This window comes from Ipomoea nil, unplaced genomic scaffold (genome assembly GCF_001879475.1).
Source record: "Ipomoea nil cultivar Tokyo-kokei standard unplaced genomic scaffold, Asagao_1.1 scaffold1421, whole genome shotgun sequence".
Taxonomy (NCBI): Eukaryota; Viridiplantae; Streptophyta; class Magnoliopsida; order Solanales; family Convolvulaceae; genus Ipomoea; species Ipomoea nil.
The window spans coordinates 1,165,361-1,192,782 of NW_017617849.1; the positions used below are offsets into that span (position 1 = coordinate 1,165,361).

A 27,422-nucleotide genomic window follows, 5' to 3' on the forward strand; every position below is an offset into this window, starting at 1 on the left:
AATGGTCAAATAAGTTAAAATTGGTTATAAGTTAACTATTTTACTAAATATGGCCTAATTATAATATCAGAACTTTAATTTTTATAATCATATAAATTTTATACAAGATTTGAACTCGTAGGAAAAAAAAAAACCTATTTTGTATGGTGATGATGGGCACTGCGCACTAAGCAGTGGTGTTTGGAGAGGATGTGTGGCTTGCTTTTCTCCATAATTATTGCTAACCAATAATGATTATAGGGTGGAATTGCATTATTAATGCGTTTAATTGAAGCAATTAAAGTAACGCAGAGGCGGTGGTAGCGACACGCGCTAAGTGCGAGTAGAAAAGATTTGGGAGTAACAGTAATATAGTAAATGGAGTTGGCGTCGATTAGCGGCAGCAAGAGTTGCACGGTCTGTCAGAGATCCGAGTGGGTGTCCATATTTTAGTACGCTACAAAAGTATCCGAGGGAGTTACCACGTGGCCTCACACTTGGCCACTGCTGACTCATCACACTCTACATCTCATTTTTCTCTAAAAAAACTAATTAATTAAAACATTAAAATATTTTTTGTATTCTATCACGTTACAACCTCAAAAATTCTAACCCTTTTTGTGTACACAAGGCAAAATCCCTCCGCCAAGACTCTCACACGACACCTCAGCAGCTCAACTCGACAAGATTTATATATGTGATGAATCACAGCGACTCAATAGACTATTAAACGGAAGGACCAGTGTTTAGTGCTTACAAAACCCGACTAAGCGAAGTTTCACATAAGACTCTTCAAATTTTCTTAAAAGGATGCAAGTTGCATTATTTTCCTATTTTAAACAAGAAAATGAATCCCCAATGTATTTTCCTATTTTAAACAAGAAAATGAATCACCAATGTAATATCAAAACTGTGTTAATATCCAAATTGATAGAAACATGTTATTTACAACAGTGATGTGGACATCTGAAATTTAGTGGTACCATCTACCATGGGAGCTGCATTATCTCTTCTTGTTTTTGGCAGATGATTTCTTATTGGCAGTTGCTTTCCCTTTCGACTTCTTGAACCCTGTTCCGCTCTCCTGCATGCCATCAACAAACACACAATTACTAACACTCTTCCATTCATGTTAACCAGTTGATAAAAATGGTGCTGACATAAAAAAGGTTGATAAACAATTCATGAAGAGTTGAATGTTAATGTAGTGTATTTGGAAAGAATAGATAGAAACCTACCTTCTTATAATGTCTGTAGGCAATTTGGCCAGTCAGCTCTTGCCCGTTTTTGGTGACATAAACCTGGTAAACAGTGTTAAGTTAATTGCACGATTTGGTTAATAAATAGCAACATGAGACACCATTAATTTCAAGAGTGTTAAAGGAACAAGATCAAAGTAATTGAATACTAGACTACATTTGACATAATTGTATAATGAACATGACAAAATGCAGAAAATAACAATGAGAACTTCTGAAGATCATCAATGATACTTAGAATGAACTTGAACTTACTCTCTTTCCATCTGCAGCCGTGAACCAATGCCCAGCTGGTTTACCAACTGCTGCATGCACCCTTCTCTTGCCAGCATCCTTTGGAACCCCAGCAGAGTTCTTAGGGTTCATCCATCCCGCATCTGCTTGAGATGCCTCGTTAGGATTATTTTTCTTTTTGCCCTTTGTTGAGCTTGCCTCAGCTGCAACCTTCACAGTTCGCTTTTCAGGACGTCCTCCAATAGAAAATTGCCCTCTGAAAAAAAAAATCAGGGAAAGGAACAGTTACAGAGAAGTGATAGAAAGTGATGCAAGTTGACAGACTTAAAATGCACAGATATGAGCACATACGTGTAATCAACTGATCCTTCATTTTGTTTGCTTCCCAAGGGAAAAAAGTGGGGCAGACGGTCTTGAACTAGCTTTTGGATCCTTAAATCGTTGTGGAAAAAATAGTTATGAGCAGGAAAGAGAGGACTTGTGTGCCTTTGTTGCATACTGTTCTCAGTGAAACTGTTCTTTGGGTTATAACCTTCATTTGCATTCTGAATGTCATTCCTACCTCTCATAGATGTATGAGCAGGAAAGAGAGGACTTGTATGCCTTTGTTTCATACTGTTCTCAGCAAAACTGTTCTTTGGGTGATAACCTTCATTTACATTCTGAATGTCATCCCTACCTCTCATAGATCTAAAATATTCATCACAAACTTCATCCAAAGCAGGGGTAGCAATATTGAAGTCCTTCTCTGTCAAAAAACCCTTCCACAAATCATTGGTCTGGGATGCCACATGAGATGTTTTAGCTGTGCTCTGTTTGTTTGAGACCGCGCATTGACCAGGTGACTCTACTTTCTCATTTTTCTTCCCGTTTTCAATTATGGATGGATCATCCAAATCTGAATCTGAATCAATCAACTGGAACCTTCTAAGAGGACTAACAGTTAACTTGGGGGATACAAATTTATTGTCACTTTTTTCCATATTTTCAAATGCCAAAGAATCTGTATCCTCTCTTCTCCTTTTCACAGTACTTTGGCTGGCTAATTGCGAGGAAAATTCCCCATGACGGTGTAATGGGATTTTAGAACTGCTACTTACAGACCTAAGGGTTTTTGGATGACCTGATAAACATAAAAAATTAAAGACTGCTATCAAATAAGTAAATCTATTTTTTTTTATAGAAACTAAGAAAGTGTGATAAACTTAGTGGCTATTAATTACATAAAAGGGTATGCACCAAATAACCATATTGATCAGAAATTGCAGCAGCCAGTGGAGAAGTAACAGTTACTCATAAAACTTCAGTAAGGAAACTAAAAGAACCAAGGCAATAGGGCATATAATGAAATAGTACAATATTAAACCATAAATAGGGTTTAGAAGTTATTAGTAGTCATGAATCACATTAACTTGAAGTTCTTTCTTAGAAAAAAGATATATTCTCTCTCTCACACACACACACATTGTGGATGTTAGTGAAACTTGGAATCTTGACACCAAAACGCAATTTCCATGGAAAAATAGAGGGAATGCAGTCATTTTAAGCGTAGATTAATACTCTGTAAACAAAAACCTCATGTTTTTCAGCATTGTAGCATTCACACTTTGCAGTAGCAGATCCTATTAAGCTCATCATACTTCAATTTCATTCCAAAATCTGGGAATATGTAAACCACGCCAGATATAAACTCACACATTGGGATAGGTTTACAAATACTTCATTTATATTATTGCAAAAACATAAACGTCTAATAGTAATTACCCTAAAAAGATTCCAAACGGAGCAGAGGACAAGTGACAAAAAGTTCTTACAATAAATAATTTCAAAATATGAAATAGTACTAAAAAGCTGAAATCTTTTTACCTTCAGGCCGATCTTCCTGCGAAGAGAACTCTTCAATCTCGTCTTCCACATCACGCCACGTCTCCTCCTTGACATTCCGATTTTCGGCGGCTGGTGTGGGTTTGCAGGAGGTGGACCCACGTCGGAGGCGCTTCAGTTTCAGCGGTGGATCCGTACAATTCGGGACAGGACCCGGACCCGGCAACTCAAAATCATCGTCATCATCCTCCGCAATTGTCCGGAGATTCTGTGTGGCTGGAAATTTTTTAGCACGTTTTAGAGATGGAACAGGTGCCGGAGTAGAATTGGGCTCGGAATCGAGGTCGAGATCGAGCCCTAGAGAGAAAGATGGAGCTTCAAAATCCGTCATGTGGAGTGGTGGAAGCGAGGGGTTTTGGGATGCGAAAGGTGAGCATTTGTGCGAGAGAGAAGATGTGTTGAATTGGGGAATTGCGCCAAAAATATTTGAAGAAAATTGAAAATATGGCGCGTTTAGAAATTGGGGAGAGCAACACATTTGCGGCCCATTGCAATTAGGACTTGCCCATCATCCATGGATTCTAATGTTTTGTCGCCAAATAGGGTTTCGGCAATTTTAGAACCGTTTGGTTTGTAAAAAAATAATTGAGAATGTATGAAATTTAAATTTCATGAAAATCTTCATTGCTAAGAAATTTGTTTCTATAACATTGTTAAAAAAAATTATTTCTACGTCTGGCTCTGGCTGTAAAGAATAATTTAAATTTGTTTATGCTTATGATTAGTGAATTAATTTTTTGTTTAAAAATAAAATTAAAAATTATTAAGAATGTTGATTCTATTATTTCGTTAGTTTAGATTTGTAAAAAATAATGAGTATAAAGGTTAAATATCACTAGATAATAATAAGATAATAAAAATAATAAGGAAAATACTATGGGAAAAAGACTATAATGTGACAAAGGGCTGGTCCATTTCTGAAAATATGACATTTTTTTTTGACTAAAATGTGAAAAAAACGTTTGGGACATGCGTTTTTGGCATGTCCCAGGTTTTTTTTTTAATTATTTTATACTTTACCAAAGACGCATCTGGGAATTGCGTCTTTGGTATTGTATACAGCCGTCGCATTTACGAAATGCAATCGCCGTATACATTAAAATGTATGTAAGATAGTCTTTTTTCCTCCAGTTGGCGTGTTGGCTCCAGATTCTGTTCACGCTGGAGTGCTGGAAGAAGTTGGGGAGGTTGATGTTGGAGGTGGCGTAGAGGTAGCGGCTGATGCGGTAGCCGCGGTCCGCCATGCCCAGCTTCTCGAAGAACTGGGCGCCGTCGTACTTGCAGGTGCCGTAGTACTTGGAGTGCGGGTCGAAGTCGAAGGAGTCGTAGCAGGCCTGGGCGAACTCGCCGTACCGGATGATTTCGCGGCAGAGATGGGAGTTCATGGGGTCCAGCAGCCCTTCCCAATCTTTGGAACCTTGAATCTCCGTCCATATTTCATGCAGATTTCTTCCTTCTTCATCATCATCATATTCTTCTTCTTCTTCTTCGTCATGCTAGCTTATTAGATGATTCGGGGATGGCAGCAGGGAGAGAAACTCTGCATTTCAGGGATGAATATGGCTTTTGGGGAGACGATAGTGTTAAGGGAAAGAAAGAATTGGAAGACGCAATTTTAACGTATGCTATTGATATACCGCGATCGCATTTCGTAAATGCGACAGCAGTATACAATACCAAAGACGCAATTCCCAGACGTGTCTTTGGTAAACTAAAAAAAAAAAAAAAAAAACCTGGGACATGCCAAAAACGCATGTCCCAAAAGTTTTTTTCACATTTTAGTCAAAAAAAAAAGTATCATATTTTCAAAAATGGACCAGCCCTTTGTCACATTATAGTCTTTTTCCCAAAATACTATGAACCTAAGGATGCACTTGATTCCAAACAACATATAAAGCAAACCATTCACTGAATTCATATTATTGCCACTGGGCATCGTCTGGCGAGGGATTACTTCTTCTTTATCTCATCAACATATCATAGAATTTGATCCCTGGATATCAAAAGCTGAGTTAGAATACGTCTAGCTTTTCAATTTCAAATTCTGTCAACAAGTCCTTAATTACCCAGAATTTGAAAAGCCCGCTATAATAATAATTACATAATATAGCATTTTCTCACCTCTTTTGAAACCCAGGAGCTGAGTCAAATTCAATGATATGATTACGAGATAATTAAGAAGAAGTAATCAATGTCACAGGATGCGCAGCGACAAACAGATCGAACACATATTCATAAATTAAATGACGTGAATACATTGAAGAATGGCAGTAAAACTTCAAGCTAATAAAGAAAAAATCAATTGAATGAATGTGAATTACAGCCAAATGGGCGGCATGGATACCTTTATATGAAGATTGAAGAGCGCCCCCACCAAATGGACTGCGCTCTTGTTGTGGAGCTCCAACCAAGCAGAGTCGGCCGACAATGGCTTCTGCGTGTTAGAGGAAAGTGATCTGGTGGAAGGCAAGAAACGTGACGGTCTGGGAAGCTAAGGAGGTTCTGGGCAGCGGTGGATTAAAAAAAAAGTTAAAATTAATGTATTGTGTCTTTCTCAATATCAATTGTCTTGTATTGATTAATATCATTTTAGACTGGAAATATATGAACATCAAGATCACTGCATTTATATTTTCATGTGAAAAAAAATAAAATTTGGTACTATAAATTTATTTCACTCACATAAATTAAAAAGGAATAACAATTGACGAAAATGAATGGTTGAGTCATGTCACAAGTTTAATTTGTTACACCAACATGCTCTCAATTGAGCTCATCGCACAATATGTATAAAGTAGAAAACATGTGAAGTTAAAAATAGAAATAATAATAATAATAATAATAAGACAAATTAAATGCTGCAATTGAACCACTCTAGCTACAAGTCTCTAATACCTTGATTTGGCCACTACTGTTGTAATTTGGCCTATCAACTAGCTCAGTTCTCGCGTGATGTTTGCACGGTACTGCTTCTTGATTGTATGTATATGAGTATATAGAATAGATAAGTAAAAGGGAGATGAAGAACACAATGTATAGAACACAATTTCATAAGACTATCTTTTCATTAAGCCTTCACCCTCAATTTATAGTGACCATTACAACCTTTCACATACTTATCATAAACAAGATATTAAGTAGAAGGCAAATGAAGAGTCTCAAGATTAATGGCCACTAATTGAAATATTTATAACACTCCCCCTTGGCCATTAAATAACTATACTCATGCCTCGTTAAAAACCTCGATAGAAAAACCCTGTGGGAAAAATCTAGACGAGGAAAAGAGTACACGAAGTATGTCAAACCATTGTGTTGCAACAATTGCCTCATTAAAAACCTTAGCCTAAGAAAACCCAATGGGAAAAAACTTAGCTAAGGGAAAAAGAGTACAATCATATGCTTTCATAGCATAATCTTTAGGATTTCAAAAGTCCTCTAGATTGTCCATTCTAGCACAGCTAGGGGTTGTCGCTCCCCCTGAAGATAACAATCTTCTTAGCCAACGCATCCCAATTTTATAAACATATTACTCAAAAGTGGGTGTAGGGAGAGACTTAGTGAACATATATATCTGCAAGATTATTCACTAGCGAAAACTTTCTCAACAAGAATTTTACCACTCTTCTGGAGTTCATGTGTGTAAAAGGACTTAGGTGCATGCAATATGTTTTGTAAGGTTCCCCTTAACAAAACTATTACTTGTTCGGGCAACACAATCTTTATTCATCCTCATATGGGACATTGGGGGTAAAACTTAGCATAACCAGTTTGAGACTTGGCATCATAGGGATCAAATAAAAGAGTCAGCACCCAAGTAGCCATCAAAATCACATATTGGTTTCTCACATAAACGTCAAAATCTTTATACCTCGAAAATGCTGGAGGATATGTTAAACACAATTCTAATATTTCATTGTAGAGGGAGCACTAAACTTTGCTAGCAATTTCATCGCAAATTCAATATCAGGCCTGATGCGACTATAGAACTTCTAGTTCTATAATAGTGCTCCAACAAAAATATCAAGTAATGGACTTTCAGTCCCAAAATATCCTCATTATCATCTTCGAGTCTAAATTGTCCTTTATCTACTTCAAGAGATTATTGGACGACCGTTAGTATGATAAGTAAATAATACTTATCCATATAAAACATCTTCAAGACATTTTTCAAATAGGCTAACTGGTGTATAAAACTTCTTCAAGGAGAAGCTCGATCTTCAGGTCGAGACAATACTTGGGTTTCCAAGTCTTTTATTTCAAAACTCCGTCTTTCGGCATGAGCTGATATCACCAAGCTCTCTATGTGTTTCAATGATATTTAAACCATCAATATCGACTATGATAATAAACAAATAACTCCATTAGCAATTCTTTAACGAACACGTAATGGTACATATTTGCATATTCCTTCTTCGGGAGGAAAAAATACATAGTCAACTCAATCATTCAACATGCATTCCTTCTTTAGGAGGAAAAACACTCAGTAAATAATATTCAATTCTTACAAAGAATTTTGTAATTTAATGATACACGTTGCGATTTTCACTTTCCACATTCCAAAAGTGTTGAATCCATCGGGGATTTACAAATAAATATTAGCGTCTAATGACCAGTAAATTACAGTCATGACGTTCATCAACTGCATATCTAAATTCATAATTCACTGCCAATAATGTTAATTTACGGAACGTAATGCCATATGTTGTGGGAGAGAATATTTGATCAAAATTAATTCAGGGTCTCTGCGAAAACCCTTAAGCTACCAGTCTCGCTTTATGTCATACCACCATATTGTTTGTATTTCTCTTTCGTACAAACACCCATTTGTAACCTACAGGGTTAACATTAAATGGTGTACGTGTTATAAAGAGAATACAGTTTTAGCGAGTTGAGCTGTACATGCCTTAATTGCTCTGTTATAATAAAAAATACCAAGGCACAATTGGTGCCTAGCTCTGGATCCAGATTATCATATAACGAGAACAATTTGTAAAGGCAATTCTGTTGTCGACAACTATAACATTTTTCATAAATTTCTCCCATATATATAAAATAATGGCAATTTCTAATTCAACCAGACTCTAGACATTTCCCAAAGATATTTTTATCTGGTCGTTCAGCATCCCCAGTATTATGATTTTCGGTGCACCTAAAATTTTACTGGGATTTTCGCCTTCTGGACGAATGTCTTCAGAAATACTTCTTTAAGCGATTTCAAGAGTGACACCATTTTCTACTAGATTTAGCTTTCCGCGGATTATACCAACATGTCTCCACGCTTCTGGCGTCAAGGAGCATTGGTAGATACATATGGTCCAAGTTGGGGAAAATATGTAGGACCTAGTCACTCTTTTTATGATCAATATATATATATATATATATATATATATATATATATATATATATATATATATTGACAGATTAATTATCTTCTGAACTTCTAGTTCAGTTTACTTCTTCTGAACTTCTAGTTCAGTCTACCTAGTACGTGGATTTAAATATTGAAGTTCTTTTTCATCAATCATCCATAGAATTTCTCGGCATTCTATTAAATTTGAGCTCTTATCTCCCCCTAATGCCGTGAAATGATCTTCATAAAGTGTGCAATCAGCGTACCTAATTATATATTGATCCCTTATCATGGGCTCTAAGAATTTAAATAACAGACGGAGGTTTATAATCAACATATACATGCCCACAAAGGTACGCTATGGTGGTGATATAGGAAAAAGACTGCACACTGTGAATAAAATGCAGATGGGAAATGTTTGGTTTTATACCACGTACTAGGTTCTAGGGGAATAATTATGATATGCAGTAGGAGAGATTGTGATAACCACAATAGCATATAAAACTGATGTCCCCAACAAGAAAATATATAATCAGATATGAAAGCATAATATCAAATGATATTATAAGGGTACACAACAATCATAGGGAAGCTATGAAGCTTGTCAAATAGATCTTCAAGATCTCCCAAAAATCCTTATCCTCAACTTTACATTAGTTCACTCACTGGTTTGGAAATTGCTTTGTGCAAATTCACATGATATAATTCACTCCCCCATTTGCTTCGGGCAAACTAACATGAAATGATTTATTCCTTCGTTTGCTTCGGGCAAACTGATATGATATCATTTTCTTCTATCTTTCAAATTAATAACATATAAATCAATCATTTCATGTAAGGCATAAGTCAAGGATCATTTTTATAAAGGGGTATAGTATACTACCCCTTAAATAACACAAAATTGCACTAAACCATACTCGGAGATGGATTCGACATTTTGACATCTTAAATTTAGTCAAAAGATTATTATCATAATTTATTGATAATAGCAATCCTTCTGGGATTGATAATAATTCAATTTTGAATTAGCAACCAGTCAATTTCATACGAAAATCATGTTGCATGCATGAGAAAATTTTTTCATAAATAAGCATGCAAACTAAGAGGAGTAACTCCGAGAAGTAAACTTCCTCCGAAAAATAAAGTTCCAGAAAGTAAAAAACATTCGAAAAGTTAAATTTCAAGAAGTAAGGTTAGAAAGTTAAGCTTATAGAAGTAAACTTTCCGAATAGTCACTTCGAGTAGTAAAATTAGCAGGGAAAAAGTGAAAAACAACAAAGTAAAATAACTTTGCATTCATAATAATTTGCGTCAAAAAATAACTTAACTTTCCGAATATTGCGGTCATGAATTAACTTTTCGGATGCTTCAGGCATAAACTAACTTCTCGGATGCTTCAAGCATAAGCTAACTTCTCGGATGCTTCAAGCATGAGCTAACTACTCGGATACTTCATGCTTCAGGCATGAACTAACTTTTTTTTTGGCCATGAATATATTTTCATGCATTGTTCAAAACATTATCATGACACCAATCATTTCTTCATCAATACCTCGTCATTTCATTATCTTCATTTATCGCAATATTTGCTTCAGGCAAATTAGCTAGAATCATCAAGATGAGGTTCATTCTCCGATGACCAAATGCTTTGATGCGCGACACGTAGGGATCAATGCCCTTCAGACCCAATTGTTAGCAAACCTGCTTCTGGCTAGGATTTTGCCTCGATGGGTTTGGTCGTCCTTGAATATCTTGATCACTTTGTTTCTTATTCTAAGCTCAAAACTCATACCACACCGATTATAATCTCGACTGCAACCCCTTATAAAGTTACTCAACTAGGTAACATTATGTGCTTCAAGCACCTGTGCAAAATCAACCAGACATGCACTTTTGATCTTTCATCAACAACTAGTTATGATTCTTAGCCACAAGGAGTGCTAAAATCAGCTTAGGATACTTCGCATAATTTGTTGTCTTGTACTACTGCTGGAGTACAAATTACTCGCATGAAAAGTTGGCAATGTCTTTCCAATTAAATATTTATCTGAAACTTCTTGTTTAGAGTTTCAATTGCGAGACTATTTTGTGCATAGCTGAATTATAGTTAATCATTGACTTACATTATAATCTCAAAATTAAACATGAGATTAAACTAGTCAAAATGTGTCTTGGGGAAGAACATTTGATGACTTTTGGTCGGAATAGTCCTTCAGGGACTTCCATTAATGCAAGGGGTTCTTTTTCAATCAGATACTCATTTTTAAGATCGTGGTTCAAGTGGTGACATATGAAAATGAGAGCTTGTGCCTTCTGGGCATCTGTGCTATGTGACTTAGCAACAAAAGCTTGGCTCAATTCTTTGGATGCCAAATAAATTTCAATATCTAGAACCCAACAATTGCTTCCTTCATAAGCGAGTTCAATAAATTCACATTTGACAATTGAATACGTAATCTACAAAACATATATCATATGTTCTCATATACATTCATAATATCACATGTTTATAGCAAAATAAGGAATTTAACATCTTCTAGATGCAAAATGAACTTTCCGAGATGAAGTCAAAAGATAAAATCAGAAAACAAATTGATCTTTCGAATATACACAAAAACCGAAATGGTGCAACACGAATTGGTGAGGCAAACACCAAATTGATGCAACAAGCATCGACTCGTGTTTATATCATCAACTCGTGCTACAAGCAACAAGGCACGAATCGGTGCGAAAACACCGAATTGATGCAGCAAGCATCGACTCGTTTTATAGCATCAAATCGCGCTACAGGCAACGAGTGGTGTTTCATTCTCCAATACACCGAATTCATGCTCCCAAGTCATCAATTAAACTTTAAAGTCTTGCTCACTCTTAAGCTTCCACAAAATAAACTTTAACAATCTTAATTAAAAATCATTCACAATTTTCTATGAAAGGCATGATCTACAAGATCATCATTTGATGCAACTTTAGGAAGCAATATGACAACTTGGAAAAAAAATCAATATTTTGAATACATGTTCAAGCAATGGATAAAGAAACATCTTTTACATAAATATGCATACATGTTTCTTAGCATTCTAATACAAACACAGCAATCCGATGCAAACATATAATAAGGACCGATTATGCGTTTGATATCCATAGTCATAGAACATACATGGATACATATACATACAATTTGGCATATAACTACATGTATTTACCATCTCAAAGCACCATGGATTCGTGGTTCATATAGAGCCTAACTCATATACAAGAATTGAGAGAATAAATAAAAATAATATGTATTTACAAATTCATGTATTTACCCAAATTCTTAACAATGTCTTGATGAGGGGTTCATCACTCAAAAGTTGTTAACAAACCAGAAGAATAATCACTCATTTTATAGAAACAATAATTGAAGGTTCCAAACCAAACTCATAGCCATATATACACATAATATTTATATATAAACAATGGCATATGATTAAAAAAAAAAAAAAAAACAAAATGCACGGGAAAATGAACCAATAGTACCGTTCACCGGAGATTACAATAGAGACTCGTGCTGATAACGTGTTGTAATTTGGCCTATCAACTAGCTCAGTTCTCGCGTGATGTTTGCACGGTACTGCTTCTTGATTGTATGTATATGAGTATATAGAATAGATAAGTAAAAGGGAGATGAAGAACACAATGTATAGAACACAATTTCATAAGACTATCTTTTCATTAAGCCTTCACTCTCAATTTATAGGGACCATTACAACCTTTCACATACTTATCATAAACAAGATATTAAGTAGAAGGCAAATGAAGAGTCTCAAGATTAATGGCCACTAATTGAAATATTTATAACAACTACAACATTTCTCCTCCAAATTCCTAATTTTTTTCTCCTAACATGTGATATTAACTACTTTAATCTTTTATTACTAGTTGAATCAACTAATTCATAGGTGCTTAATGATTATAAATCACATCATTAGAGAATTTATTTATGAGGGGTAAACATCATTATGGAAGTTCTGGACAAAGAGGCAGCCATGGAAGTTGTGCAAAACCTATTTCCTGTTGTGCAATTTAGTATGGGAGGCTAACAAAATCCTTAAAAAGCAGGCATGGACTTTTATATAAAAGTAAGTTATCAGGCGCGCCAGTGGGGTGCAATGGTGACAGCCACGCCTGGCTGTCACCATTGGTATAATTTTATTGTGGATTATATATTTTTGAATTATCTTCAATTCTTGCAGAAGCGCCTCCACCTTCTCTTTCTTACCCTTCTCTCCTCCATGTAAGTATTGGCTTTCTCGAAATCTGTGAATAAACTTGGTATTATTCACTAGTGTAGATGCTTTAAGGGGAGAGCTGCTTCCCAAAGTGCTTTATTCCTAGCCGCACAAACGCTGTAGAGAATGGGCGACAGTTGCTCCACATCACCACCATTCATCATGCCAAATGCATTCTTTACCCACTCTCCAAAAGTATTATATGTTTGAAATTCATTTTACATTTGTTGTTAGGACTGTCACACAATACTTACTTAGCTGCAGCATGCCAACGTTAGTTTCTGCCATCACTGAACACGTAGAGTGAGGCAAAGGACCGCTTGTGGCTGCTATAAAATCAGCTGCGGGATTAAGGACAGTGCCGAAGGTAGACTAAATCCTTTGTTGTTTACTGAAACTAAATCTGTTATGATGAGTAGGTTATCTCTAGTTAATTAACTTGTCAAGGTTGAAAATTTATAGTTATGAAGTTTAATTGGAGTTATCCTAATTATATTGATACTTATTTATTATTCTTCTTCCTATTGGTTTCTAAAAATATATATGCTAGTGTTAGAATGAATACATTTGTAATTTGAATTATAGATTTACATTGCTCGATTACAAACATATATTTTGGTTGGTTTATGTGAAAAACAAATTTATTATGTACATCACCAAGTATAAAAATATTATAATTATACCATGTACCAACTACCAAGGCAAGGCCTACATCACAAAATTATGTAGAGCCAACTAAGTAGCCAAGCAAGCAGAGATTAAATAAGCATGGACAAAATTCATTTGGCAAAAGGGGAGGGATGAATATTACCCAGATTGATTTGGCGAGAGAAGTTACTGTAACGGTACTTGTCAACAAGCTCTGCAATTTCCTCTTCCAACACCGGTTCTTCGAGAACTGATTGCCGCTCCTCTGCAACCTTCTCCAAGTCCATTTCCTATCGAGGCGTCCAGGCCCAAATGGAGAGAATTTGGGCGGCTCATGGAACCCGATAGGCTCAATAGCGGAGTTGGTCTCCGAGTAAGAATACCGGAAATCAAAAGGCAGATCGGAGCTCACCGGAGAGTTTTGAGAATTATTGCTGGGTGACCAAGTGTACAAGGAAGCGGGACTGTTTGGTCCACTTACAAGCTCCATTGAAGTTACGGAGTTTACGGTGAGTTCTTTGTTGATGTGTTTTGTGATGCAATGTATCACTGCTATGTATTACATTAACTTGTCTTTCTTTCTTAGAATAAAGATATATTCCCACACACACACACATTAGGGATGTTAGTGAAATTTGGAATCTTGACACTGAAACACAATTTCCATGGAAAAACAGAGGGATGCAGTCATTTTAAGTGTAGATTAATACTCTGTAAACAAAAACCTCCTGCTTTTCAGCATTGTAGCATCACTTTGTAGTAGCAGATATTATTAAAGCTCATCATACTTCAATTTCATTCCAAAATCTGGGAATATGTAAACCACACCACAACTAAACTCACACATTGGGATAGGTTTACAAATACTTCATTTATCTTCTTTATGTTATTGCAAAAACACAAACGTCTAACAGTAATTACCCTAAAAAGATTCTACCGGAGCAGTAATTACAATTTTGTGTTTTGAGTAGCATCTTATGCAAATATATTGTCAGTAGATGATGCCGTAATTATCCAGTACAGTGCTTTCTTTTTTTGGAATACAAAATTGTAAGGAACTATTATGATATTGATAATTTGAATAATATTTCCTTAATTCCTTTTCAACTCAAAGTCATTATAAATTTATTATTTGATAGGAAAAACACATATTTGGTCCCTAGTTCAAACATTAGAACTAGAATAAGTCACTTCATGGTGACTGCCTCTTCCCCAGATTTAGATGAGGCACCCCTCTTCCTCCCGGCAATGTAAAAAAAAAAAAAAAAAGGGACTCCTACAGTTCTGGACATAGAGGCAGCCATGGAAGTAGTGCAAAACCTATTTCCTGTTGTGCAATTTAACTTGCTATATATGGGAGGCTAACAAAATCCCTAACACATGTCTAACATGTCTATAATTTAGGTATGTTTGCACTTTGCAAGTTCTGTTGATGAACCACAGTTCTGATCTTCATCCCTCTTTCCCCTCCAAAGTATAATTTGTTCATCCTTAACCAAGATTGGAATACAAGGTACCAAATCCTGCATTCAAGAAATATGGCTTTGTAAACTTCTTCCTTATTGAAAAGAGTTTAGTGGGCATGGTCCCATGCCATACCACTCTGACAGTATATGGGAGGGACAATCTAAACACCCTTACATTTCAACACAACACATCATATCAAGAGGAAAATGAAAATGAGACAGAAAATTACAAATAGAGGTAATTGTGAGATTGTGATCATATATAGATCATATATCTAGAGTATTTAATAGCAATGAGCTTGAAACAGTGAAAGCACAAGTCATACCCGTAATTTAACACTGATCTTCTTGCAGTCACTTGTTCCAACATGGGAGCAGTCTAATCTTACTAGTTCTGCTGTTTGAAATGCCACCCTAACTTTTTCAACCACATTTATATAGACACCATTCCTAGCTGCATAGTGGATTAATATGCAGTGAATCAGTTACTATATGATGAAGGATTTAAAACTTACCCTAGTTTATCATCCAATTGAAAAAGGTTAGAGCAGAATACAAGACCATGGTTAGTCTCAAGAGTGACTCACTGAGTTTTGTTAGGGGAGGAGAGTTGAGCCCTCTGGTTCTCATTTCCTTAGTTTCTTCAAATGTCAGGCCATCAGCAACATTCTTCACTAGCTTTGGGAAAATAGGTGCATATGGCTTCCACAGCATCAAGGGAATGGTTGGCCTATTTTTCAGATCATAGTTTCGACCACGAAAAAGAAGTAGGACATTTATGTGGCGATATACAATTTTGCCACCGGACTTGTCCTATGAAGGCACTGTGATCCTTATCAGTGAAAACGAATACTTGGACCCAATAGGAGGAACCAAATACATCATATTCAAATGGAGAATGACAAGAGGGATCCAGATATCAGACCTCAAGATGGAAGCAAACATTATCCATGTCGAGAGTTGGTACTCCATAGCACTTGATCCTAACAGCTTCAGCTCTCTTCCAGTGGTTGTGGATGTCTTCCAGCATATTGTGTGTAACTCCACCCTTCCCTGCCAAATGATAGAACTACAGTTTTAGCATTCTTCCAAGAAACATTATACTTAATACAACTGAATCCAATAGTTATGGTTCCAGTGTGTCTGTAATTGAAGAGCACAAAATTATGTACAGTCAACTACTAAGTAGTCAAGCAAGCAAGCAAGCAAGCAGAGATTAAATAAGCATGAACAAAATTGATTAGGCGAAAGGGGAGGGATGAATATTACCCAGATTGATTTGGCGAGAGCAGTTATTGTAACGGTACTTGTCAACAAGCTCTGCAATTTCCTCCTCCGACAGCGATTCTCCGAGAACTGATTGCCGCTCCTCGGCAACCTTCTCCAAGTCCGGAGGCCTTTGTGCAGGGGCACAAGTCCCAGTCCATTTCCTATCGAGGCGTCCAGGACCAAACGGAGAGAATTTGGGTGGCTCACGGAATCCGATAGGCTCAATAGCGGAGTTGGTCTCCGAGTAAGAATACCGGAAATCAAAAGGCAGATCGGAGCTCACCGGAGAGTTTTGAGAATTATTGCTGGGTGAGGTTTTTGTACTCTTCTTCTTTTTGGTCTTCAGTGGTTTTAGGGTTTTGGTGGTGGTCGAAGAAAATGGCGGGTCCGATATATATCCTTGTTGTTCTCCTAGAGATTGAGAGTGTGTGAGGAAACGGGAAATAGTGGTGAGGAACGGGGAAGGTATAGCAGATATTCTGAAGTCTAGGCTCCAACGACGCCATGGAAGTAGCTTCAACATTCTCAATTTCTAACTTCTCACAGTGAAATGCTGAAAATGAAGATGGCTGGCTATACGTCTGTACTCTGTATCGCTAGCGGACTTCAGTGGTGCTTTGGTAATTAAGGCGTTAATAATAAATACTCCTTCCGTCCCTCTCATTTTATGTGTTGGTTAGATTAACCAATTTTTAATTTAATTTAGTATTAAGTATTAACATACAAAATTTATATATTTAAAAACTACACTAAAAATAATATTAAACACAAAAAAATAAATTTAAAAATAAGTAAATATAATAAAGAAAATAAATAAATAAGAAAGAGTTGTTTTGATCCATTAATAATAAATATGAAGAATAAGGGTCAAATAGGCCACTCAATTACACACACAAATGTAATTAGGCCATTGAACTAAAAAAGAATGCAATTGAGTCATTGAACAACACAAAAACATGCTCAAAATGACTTGTTCACCCGTTATAGCAAGTTACCCATTTTTAAATTAAATTTTAACAATAATTTTTAATAAATAAAAAAAAAAAAAAAAAAAAAAAAAAAAAAAAAAAACAACAACAACAACAACAGAAACAGCCGCCCGGAGACGATTCGTCTCCATGGCCGGAGACAAACCTCCGTCTCCAGCCATGGAGACAAAGACCTTCGTCTCCATGGCCAGGAGACAAAGGTTTCGTCTCCTGGCCATGGGGACGAAGGGGACCTTCGTCTCCGGCTATGGAGACGAAGATCAACGAAGGTCTTTGTCTCCATGGCTGGAGACGAAGCCTCGTCTCCGCCCGGTTGTTTCTGTTTTTTTTTTTTTTTTTTTTTTTACAAAAATTAAGTATTTATTAAAAATGAAAAATTATTTTTAAAAATTAATTAAAAAATGAGTAACTTGCTACAACAGGTAAACATGTCATTTTGGACTAAATTGCATGTTTTTGTGTTGTTCAATGGCTCAATTACATTCTTTTTTAGTTCAATGGCCTAATTGCAATTGTGTGCGCAGTTGAGTGACCTATTTGACCCTTATTCCTAAATATGACAATGAAACATAAAAAGTATCAATTGTTATACCGCATAGGTGGACTTTGATCCAAAATAAAATTACTTGTACTTAACTACTTGTAGTTAACACGATATTACAATTAATATATTATGTTTACCACATTTAATATATTATGTACTTACATTATCAAATTATGTATCTATTACAATTAATTAATATGTTAATTCAGTTACATAATATGTTAATTGCAATTATATAATTTAAATACCATTTTAAATTAGATTTACAATGTAAGATAGACTATGATATCATTTTGCATCCTGACCTAGTGGCCCATCATCATTCATTCAAATTCAACCCTTGATTACACTTTAATTTTGTACCTAAACCATTTAAACTATTAATTTATTTTGATGAGATAATTTTCAAAAACATATCAATCTGCTGTATAAGTGATATAGTGTAATTTTCTCTTTTAATTATTAAAATATCAGATCTCAAGCAACTGGTGTATAGTAAGCATAGCATTCAATTCAAAAGATTGTGATTACTTTTAGTATTGCGTATTGCATTTTCCTGTATATACATTCTTCACATGAAGATAGCGTAATTACATTCTTCACAATCCTGTAGTGTACTAATCTTCAGGTGATCGGAATTACAGTAAGAACAGATCAGATCAGAAAATATGGAAGAATGAATCTATGATAGCTATTATAAATTTATAATGCCTTTGATGATATGATCAGCAACCTTCTGAGCGGCGATATTTTGGAGGCATAGACGGACACCTTTCATTCATGTGAGCGTATGGTTCCAGGCTATTGTAACCCGGCAATTCCATCAAGTACTTTCCCAGAATTTGACAGGAGAGAAGTATTGTGTAGGGATCATTGCACCACTTTGGTAAGCGCCTTGTATCGTTCTCAAAAAACTTCAACGAGTAAGCATCTTTAATCTGCACAATATGATAATTTCATAAGCCTCATTCATTATTCATTCATATACATAATCGAATTGAAGAACTGAACTGAATTGAACTCACCGTGAACTCGGTAACTTGAATGAGGCTTGAAAGTGGACCAAACAGCCCTGCTTTCTTATACATTCCAAGAACAAAAGCAGCACAGGATGTAGACTTGCCATCAGAGTAAACCCAATCATCTTGCTCTGGAAGAGTCAATACTTGTGCCAAACTTGATTCACGCCGTTTAAGTTCTTCAAGAATTTCTGGGAAACCAAGCCCCTCTGTTCCAAGCCGCTTGTTCAAGGCTTCATTCCACACATTAGCGGCATATGGAGGCTGTACTTGATTCCAAACTGTCATGGCAGAAGCAATCTGCAGAATTCGATCAATTCCAGAACATCAATAAGTTGAAGATCGACCCAGAAAATTAAACTAAACTGAATTGAAGATGCAGGAAATATATATATATATATATATATATATATATATATATATATATATATATATATATACCACATGAGGATCCCCCAAGGGTTCAGGGTAATTTTCCTTCATAGTGTCAATCCAGCTAAATATTAAGTTGTGATAAGCATAAGGCAATCCATCCATGGTTTTAGCATATTCCCATGCGGCACTCTCATTAAACTTTGCCCGGAGATCTGGGCGGAGAGGGAGCAATGCAATACTACTGGGAATGGAGTCATATTTCAACTCAAATTCCCACCATTCATCCCAAGGCAAGATGGCAATAACAGCTTCCCCTTCATCATTCTCCCGCCCAGATTCTCCGACCCACAGCTTCCCTCCGGCGTCCCTCAGGCAAACGGCGATATGACCGGCATAAGAACCCGTTACCCACTTCTCCAAAGTCTGGATACCACCCCGGCGGCCGCTAAATCTTGATACGGCCAGTAAATCTCCAGAATGTATACTATCGGTAGAAACATTTGCTACCCATTGTCGCAGGGGACGTATCAACAATGAAGCCTCCATGCGCTTGTTGAGAAAATTGACATTCGACCTCTCACTCCATCCCGCACTCGTGATCAAAGGAAACACTTCCTTTAGCATATCAAGGACTCCCATCATTTCAAAAGCCATGACAAAAATTGAAACCCCAGTCTTTTTCACCTGTAAAAAAACTCGATCAATCGATCTGTAAGTAAAACTCAAAAGCGATCGAGATAATTTCATAATATATATATATATAGCATTTACTCACGTATTCTAACTCAGCTTTCGAAACCCATTGGTCGAATTCGATGGTATGTTCACCAGACAAGAAAAAGTAATCCGATGTCACACGATACGCAGTGGCAAACAGATAAGAATCATCACAGTACCAGGTGTGTGCTTTGCTTACCTGTTCAATAATAGATCAGATCCAACACATATTCATAAATTAAACGACGTGAATATATACTACATTGAAGAAGAATGGCAGTCAAATGGCATGGAGACCTAACATTGATGTGAAGAGCGCCGCCGCCAAATGGAGTGCGACTCTTATTATGGAGCTCCAACCAAGCAGAGTTGTGGTTAAAGCAGGGCGCCTTCCAGTGAATATTGGCGGTGTTGGAGGCGGAAGCGGCGCCCACAAAGACCGGCAAGGGGTCCTCTGGACTGCTACTCTTGCGCGCATGCAGATAGTTGAGGATAGGGCGGGAGAGCAGCTGAGGCAACGGCGGAACCATATCAGTGGGCCGAAACGGGAGCTTCAAGGCATTGCCGCCGTGCGGTAGTGCAAGGAACAAAGAAATGGCGATGAGGAAAAGGGTTGTTGAGAGAGCTCCTTTGGATGTAGCCATGGCGGGAAGAGAGAGAGATGGAGATAGCTAGGAAGTGGAGGCGAGACTGTAGATTGAATGAATTTTATAACCGCCTTGGGCAGTTGGGCTCTGGCAAGCTGGCATGGACTCATCGATACTGCACAAATTTACTAACAGAATCTAACAACAAACTAAATCAGTTTTTTTTTTTTTTTTTTTTTTTTTTTTTTTTTTTTTTTTTTTAAGGAAAGAAACTAAATCAGTTATGGTGAGTACTTTCACCCAAAAAAAAAAAAAAGTTATGATGAGTAAAATAGTTAATCGTCTTAATTGACTTGTCAAGGTTGAAAATTTGTCTTATTTATTATTCTTCTTCCTACTTGGTTTCTAAAAATATGCTATGGTTAGAATACATTTGTAATTTGAATTATAGATTTACATTGTTTAATTACAGAATACAAATTTATTATGTACATCACAAAGTGTAAAAATATTATAATACAAATTGTTATACCATGTACCAAGCCTGCATCAATTATGTATCATGGCTTAGTCCATTCAGATTATGTAACTGTATATGTAATTTCAATTAATAAATTATATACATGTTACAATTAATATATTTTAATAAATACATAATTTTGATGTCATTTTGAATCATGTCCACAATGCATCGTGAAATTTAATCATGGCATAAATTGCTGATAAATACTCCACTTTATGGATTTATGACTCCAAATATTGCACCCCAACCCAACCATCACTCACTTGAATTGAACCCTAAATTACACCTTAATCAGTGCCTTGCGATTTAAACTATCAACTTATTTTGAATTTATCAACGGTCTCAAGAGAATCTCAAAAAAAAATATCAACTCACTATCTAAGTGATATAATGTATGTTATTTTCTGTTTTAATTATTAATTAAAATATTAGGTATCAACCAAGTAGTGTGATAACTTTTAGTTTGATAAATTTGTATGGAAATAAAACATAATGATCACCATCGACGGAGGCAGTATGGGGGCAGCTGCCCCCACTCCCCCACCTCACCCCTTTATATATATGTATGGAATTAATTTCACTTTTGGTCCCACGACTTTTGAGTTCGTATCACTTCTGGTACACAATTTTAAATTTTTTTAATTTTGGTGCCTAACTTTGTTATTTTTATCAGTTTTGGTCCTTCTAGCCAAATTGAAGGTAAAATATTTCTGAATTTTATATTTTAGGGGCAAAATCATCATACTATGAAAAGATCTTCAATATTTAAACAAAAGAAAAATCATATTAAGAGGAAAAGAAGAGTTTGCCAATGGTCGAAACTATAAATCCCATAGATCTATCTGGTTCCTGCCCGTCTTTCCCATTATTCTCATCGATCAAACACCTATAGATATGATTTTACAGTGATTTTGATTAGATATTGAAGATGTTTCCTTGGGATGACAATTTTACCCCTAAAAATATAAAATCCAGCAACATTTCGCTGTCAATTTGGCCGAAAGGACCAAAACTGATAAAAATAACAAAATTAGGCACCAAAATTAAAAAATTTTAAAATTGTGCACCAAAAGTGATAGAACATCCAAAGTCGTGGGACCAAAAGTGAAATTAATTCTATATGTATGTATATATCGACATATATAGCATTAAATGTTATATACAATTTATATTTATGTTTGATTTATTAATAGTTAGAGTAGCTTAGTTGTTTGAGCTTTAAATTTAATTTTTAAAAAAGTGTATGGTTATAGGTTCGAATCTCATTAAAAACACTTTTAGTCTACTTTTTATGAATCATTTAATTAACAAATTAATGCTCTTTTAGTCTACTTTTTATGAATCATTTAATTAATGTAGTATACAAGTTTATATTATGCTTCATTTTATTCAAATTATTTTACATTTTTACCTCACTCAAGTATACTTTTTTGCTCTGATTCTAACTATCGTTTAATCTATCAAAAAATTTCTATTGTAATTTATAATATATTTTGTATTTTAACTTTATTATGATTGTTTGATATTTCGTAATTGATATTGCTAACTGTCATTTAAACTTCGCCCCCGCTCAAGTATTTTTCTGGCTCCGTCCCTGATGATCACAATACATTCTAATTAATTCAATATTGCATTTTCCTGTATAAACATACATGAAGATTAGCGTAATTACATTATGATCTTCACAATTCTGTATACTAACCTGAAGGTCAATTGCAGTAAGCATTACATAAGAAGAGAAGAGAAGAGAAGAGAACAGAATATGAAAGAATGAATCCAGCTTCCAGCAATATATATATACATAATACATTGGAAGCAAATTAAACAAAAGTATTGATGAGCATTAGCAACCTTCTGGGCGGTAATATTCTGGGGGCATAGACGGGCACCTTTCGTTCATGTGAGCGTATGGTTCCATGCTATTGTAACCAGGCAATTCCATCCTGTACTTTCCTCGAATTTGACAGAAGGGAAGTTCCACTGTGTCCCCATCATTGCACCACTTTGGTAATCGACTTGTATTGTTCTCGAAAAACTTCAACGAGTAAGCATCTTTAATCTGCGCTTTCATACATATATATGATTTCATAAGGCTCATTCATAGAAGTGATTCATTGCATCGCAAAACACATCAACAAAGAACTAACTCACCGTAAACTCTGTAACTTCAATGGAGCCTGCAAGTGGACCAAACAGTCCCGCTTCCTTGTACATTTCGAGAACAAAAGCAACACATGATGTAGACTTCCCATCAGCGTAAACCCAACCATCCTGCTCCGGGATAGTCAATAGTTCTGCAAAAGATGATCCACGCCGTTCAACTTCCACAAGAATTTCAGGAAGATCAAGCCCCTGCTCCAACACAAACTTATATCATTAGGTCACACAATTTATCACATCAATTTGCAAGCAAAGGTAAACTTTATGAGATTGAAGTTTGGGGGACAATCTACTCAAAAACCTAAAATCTGGGCCAAAGAGTAATGATATAAAAGCCACTTTTTTCTAAACCCAATCAGCACTTGGCCTAGGGTCATCAGTTTTTTCTAAGAACTTTGTATAAAGAAGAAACATTTAGCAGGAATACAACCTCAGTTCCAAGCCGCTTGTTTAAGGCTTCATTCCACAGGTTAGCGGCATATGCAGGCTGTACTTGATTCCAAACTGTCATGGCAGAAGCAACCTGTACGAATCACCAACCACCAAAATATCAAAATCAAAACTGAAACTTTAATGGAACCATTATCAGTGTTACATATCTATATCTATTTCGAAAAAAAGAAATTATCAAAATATTCAGAGGATATAATGTTCTAGCATTGTAGAAATGATTTTTGCAGGAATCAAAGAGCTAGAGCAAAGATGCAGTGAAAAGAGAATAAATGAATATTGAACTTCAAAAGCAAGAAGAATGCAAATTTTCTTAAATACTAGAGTGAAGATTCATTACCAGATGAGCATCCAAGGGTGGAGGGAAATTTTCATCTATAGTGTCTATCCAGCTAAATATTGAAGTGTAGAAATTTATAGAATCTTATAAAACATTATAGAACTCATATAATTGTATAGAATTTTAGGGAGGATTTTAGAGATATAATCATAGTAATACGATCAAGTAGATCTTCACCGTCCATTGAGGATGTGGAATAAATATAAATAACCTCATGGGGCTCCTTTTGTAACAATCCAAATGGTGCTTATAATTAAAGATAAAATGTTTTTTTTTTCTCAAAATTAAAGAGTTTTAATTGGGAGCGCTAAATGATGTTATTTATTTATTTTAAAATAATAAGGATAAAAATGAAAAAAAGTTTAGAAGCTACTAGCTTGTTTTTGAAAAAGCATTTCAAAATAAGCTATTATTTTAAACTACTAGTTTATTTCTTCCCAAAGAACATCTAACAGAAATCTACTGAAATCAACTTCACTATCCGTAGAAACATTTGATACCCATTGTCGAAGACGTATCAACAATGAAGCCTCCATGCGTTTGTTGAGAAAATTAATATTCGACCTCTCACTCCATCCCGCGCTCGTGATCAAAGGAAACACTTCCTTTAGCATATCAAGGACTCCCATCATTTCAAAATCCATGACAAAAATTGAAACCCCAGTCTTTTTTACCAGTAAAAAAACTCGATCAATCGATCTGTAAGTAAAACTCAAAAGCGATCGAGATAATTTCATAATATATATATATAGCATTTACTCACGTATTCTAACTCAGCTTTCGAAACCCATTGGTCGAATTGGATGATATGTTCACCAGACAAGAAGAAGAAATCCGATGTCACACGATGCGCAGTCGCAAACAGATAAGAATCATCATAGTACCATGTGTGTGCTTTGCTTACCTGCTCAATAATAGATCAGATCCAACACATATTCATAAATTAAAGGACGCGAATACATTGAAGAACAATGGCAGTCAAATGGCATGGAGACCTAACATTGATGTGAAGAGCGCCGCCGCCAAATGGAGTGCGACTCTTGTTATGGAGCTCCAACCAAGCAGAGTTGTGGTTAAAGCAGGGCGCCTTCCCAGTGGATATTGGCCGTGTCGGAGGCAGAAGCGGCGCCCACGAAGGCGGGCAAGGGGTCCTCTGGACTGCTGCTGCGCGCATGCAGATAGTTGAGGATAGGGCGGGAGAGCAGCTGAGGCAACGGCGGAACCATATCAGTGGGTCGAAACGGGAGGTTCAAGGCATGGCCGCCGTGTGGTAGTGCAAGGAACAAAGAAATGGCGATGAGGAAAATTGTTGTTGAGAGAGCTCCTTTGGATGTAGCCATGGCGGGAAGAGAGAGATGGAGATAGCTAGGAAGTGGAGGCGAGACTGTAGATTGAATGAATTTTATAACCGCCTTAGTTGGGCTCTGGCAAGCTGGCATGGACTCATCGATACTGATGAACGAATTTACTAACAGAATAATAACAAGAAACTAAATCAGTTTTTTTTTTTTTTTTAAAGGAAAGAATCTAAATCAGTTATGATGAGTAATTTCACCAACAAAAAAAAAAAGGTTATGATGAGTAATAGTTAATTAACTTGTCAAGGTTAAAAATTTATAATTACACCATTAATGTTGTACAGCATTGATTTATCTACGAACCTGTGAAGGTTTTAAAAATCCCACAGGCTATCATTAGTGCCAAGTTCAAGTATGGGATCATCATTATGGCATAGTCTGAGGACAAGATCCTCATTCCCCATTTCTTGTTGATCAATCTGAATCTTTTTAGCACTTTCCTCAACCAAGCTATTGCAATGACTCAATTCAATCAGTTGCAGAGTTGGTATTTCTGCAACACCATCTGGGATATGTTTAAGAACTGTACAGTAATGAAGAACAAGGCATTCAAGCACAGGAAACTGCACATTAGTTGCTTCCCAGTTCTGAAAATCAGAAAACATATAAACAGGAATTTCAGTTGGGAAGCCTCCTACCAACACATTCTTAAGGCGATACTGTTGGGAGATAGTTATCCAGGCATGAAAATCGAAATGATTCATAACATGAGGATCATCGTAAATTATTCTAGCAAGAGCGGTTTTACCAATTCCTCCCATACCTGAACACATAGTTCAGACCGTGATCCAAAGAGTTGATCTTTGATTCTTGACGGCTCGTCATTGATGCTCAAAAAGGCTGTAGAACCTACCATATATCCTGCCAAACTCCAAAGATGGGTACTTTTCTTAAAGAGAACAAGCAGGAAAGAGTTTATGAATTGCCTCACTCCTAACTCTGAACACTATTCTCTTTTGCTCAATTTTGCATCCGTGGGATATTTTTTACGATAAGATACGATAGGCGGCGCTTGACACCATGCAATGACCGCATTCAAGTTTGAAATTTGTTTTTTATGAAGGCATTTCATTTTTTTTTTTTTTGAATTCTGAGGTGAAAATTCACTATCACTATTAAAAGATGACTCAAATTAAGAAGGTTAATAGGCAATTTTTACTGATAATTAAATTTGTAACATTTGTAACAAAATTAATAGCATTCTTCCAAAAGGTTGAACCTCAATCCTAAGGCCCCCACACCCCGACCCTACAGAACATTTAGGAGGATGTAAATCATGGTAAACCACACAAGCTAGACCTTTGCTCACTGCACACAAGAAATCCCCAGTTGCTCCCACACTGCCTTGATAAAAGAATATATAGAAAACACTCTTTCACGTAAAGAGAGGAGAAAATAAATGAATTGGAAGGGAAAAGAAATTATACGGAAGGAGGAAGAGGGTGCCGTCTCTCTCGTCAACGTCGATGAAGGTGGAGGAAGGATTTTTAAAATAATAATCTAGAAAAATTACATTTTTGATCTCTAAGTTATTGGTCCCTTAACAATTAGGATTTTATTAATTTGGTCATTAATTATCAAATTTACTCAATTTAATCCCTTGACTATTAAAATTTCACAATTTTAGTCATCAACTATTAAAGTTGCTCAATTTAATTTTTAAGAGTAAATATCCAAAATGGTCCCTCGACTATAGTTAATTCACAAATTGGTCCTCGACTTTCAATTTCAACTAATTAAGTTCTTAACTTTGCAATTTTGACACGATTTGGTCCTCCATCTATTTGACCGTTTGTTGACTGTGATTTTTGAGGGTATATATGTAATTTCATGGTCCATCGTCGGTTTTTTAAGGTTCTGGTTGCATTTCCAGACTGCACTGTTACATTTGAATCCACTGCCGAAAGCAATCTACCAAATCCGATCGCCTTTCTTCATCCTCCCTTTGGATTCAATGTAGTTGAGTTCGTACCAGAGTGAAGAAGACGGCGTGTTTC

General features: G+C 36.0%; 4 protein-coding genes across 4 annotated transcripts; all 4 read right to left on the reverse strand.

The window, feature by feature from the left end:
- Positions 1–812: 812 nt before the first annotated feature.
- Positions 813–3,878, reverse strand: LOC109187294. The gene is made up of 5 exons (XM_019337471.1): positions 3,339–3,878; positions 1,824–2,595; positions 1,494–1,728; positions 1,218–1,280; positions 813–1,063 (listed from the first exon to the last, which is right to left on the reverse strand). Exons 1-5 carry the CDS (start codon positions 3,832–3,834, stop codon positions 983–985), a joined length of 1,647 nt encoding a protein of 548 aa, XP_019193016.1. The 5' UTR covers positions 3,835–3,878; the 3' UTR covers positions 813–982.
- Positions 3,879–14,724: 10,846 nt separating this feature from the next.
- On the reverse strand, positions 14,725–16,961 carry LOC109187272 (CRS2-associated factor 2, mitochondrial). Its single transcript, XM_019337448.1, has 5 exons — positions 16,364–16,961; positions 16,020–16,147; positions 15,682–15,907; positions 15,421–15,548; positions 14,725–15,151 (listed from the first exon to the last, which is right to left on the reverse strand). Exons 1-5 carry the CDS (start codon positions 16,884–16,886, stop codon positions 15,029–15,031), a joined length of 1,128 nt encoding a protein of 375 aa, XP_019192993.1. The 5' UTR covers positions 16,887–16,961; the 3' UTR covers positions 14,725–15,028.
- Positions 16,962–18,621: 1,660 nt separating this feature from the next.
- On the reverse strand, positions 18,622–26,059 carry LOC109187366. The gene is made up of 6 exons (XM_019337555.1): positions 25,955–26,059; positions 20,310–20,769; positions 20,066–20,206; positions 19,357–19,974; positions 18,922–19,215; positions 18,622–18,834 (listed from the first exon to the last, which is right to left on the reverse strand). Exons 2-6 carry the CDS (start codon positions 20,649–20,651, stop codon positions 18,622–18,624), a joined length of 1,608 nt encoding a protein of 535 aa, XP_019193100.1. The 5' UTR covers positions 20,652–20,769; positions 25,955–26,059.
- On the reverse strand, positions 22,813–24,571 carry LOC109187368. The gene is made up of 5 exons (XM_019337556.1): positions 24,568–24,571; positions 24,068–24,150; positions 23,708–23,800; positions 23,269–23,469; positions 22,813–23,176 (listed from the first exon to the last, which is right to left on the reverse strand). Exons 1-5 carry the CDS (start codon positions 24,569–24,571, stop codon positions 22,961–22,963), a joined length of 597 nt encoding a protein of 198 aa, XP_019193101.1. The 3' UTR covers positions 22,813–22,960.
- Positions 26,060–27,422: the final 1,363 nt, after the last annotated feature.

Excerpts from the sequence above, each read along its gene's own strand:
- LOC109187366 (XM_019337555.1), bottom strand. The coding sequence starts at position 20,651 with ATGGCTACATCCAAAGGAGCTCTCTCAACAACCCTTTTCCTCATCGCC. Across the intron at positions 19,975-20,065 it reads CGAAAGCTGAGTTAGAATAC|GTGAAAAAGACTGGGGTTTC; the intron begins GTGAGTAAATGC and ends GTTTTTTTACAG. Across the intron at positions 18,835-18,921 it reads TTCAAGTTACCGAGTTCACG|ATTAAAGATGCTTACTCGTT; the intron begins GTGAGTTCAATT and ends CATATTGTGCAG.
- LOC109187294 (XM_019337471.1), bottom strand. The coding sequence starts at position 3,834 with ATGTGTTGCTCTCCCCAATTTCTAAACGCGCCATATTTTCAATTTTCT. Across the intron at positions 2,596-3,338 it reads GCAGGAAGATCGGCCTGAAG|GTCATCCAAAAACCCTTAGG; the intron begins GTAAAAAGATTT and ends TATGTTTATCAG. Across the intron at positions 1,281-1,493 it reads CGGCTGCAGATGGAAAGAGA|GTTTATGTCACCAAAAACGG; the intron begins GTAAGTTCAAGT and ends ACTGTTTACCAG.
- LOC109187272 (XM_019337448.1), bottom strand. The coding sequence starts at position 16,886 with ATGTTGAAGCTACTTCCATGGCGTCGTTGGAGCCTAGACTTCAGAATA. Across the intron at positions 15,549-15,681 it reads TCCTCCCCTAACAAAACTCA|CTAGGAATGGTGTCTATATA; the intron begins GTGAGTCACTCT and ends TCCACTATGCAG. Across the intron at positions 15,152-15,420 it reads AGATCAGTGTTAAATTACGG|GATTTGGTACCTTGTATTCC; the intron begins GTATGACTTGTG and ends TCTTGAATGCAG.
- LOC109187368 (XM_019337556.1), bottom strand. Across the intron at positions 23,470-23,707 it reads ACAAGCGGCTTGGAACTGAG|GGGCTTGATCTTCCTGAAAT; the intron begins GTTGTATTCCTG and ends GTGTTGGAGCAG. Across the intron at positions 23,177-23,268 it reads TTGAAGTTACAGAGTTTACG|ATTAAAGATGCTTACTCGTT; the intron begins GTGAGTTAGTTC and ends ATGAAAGCGCAG.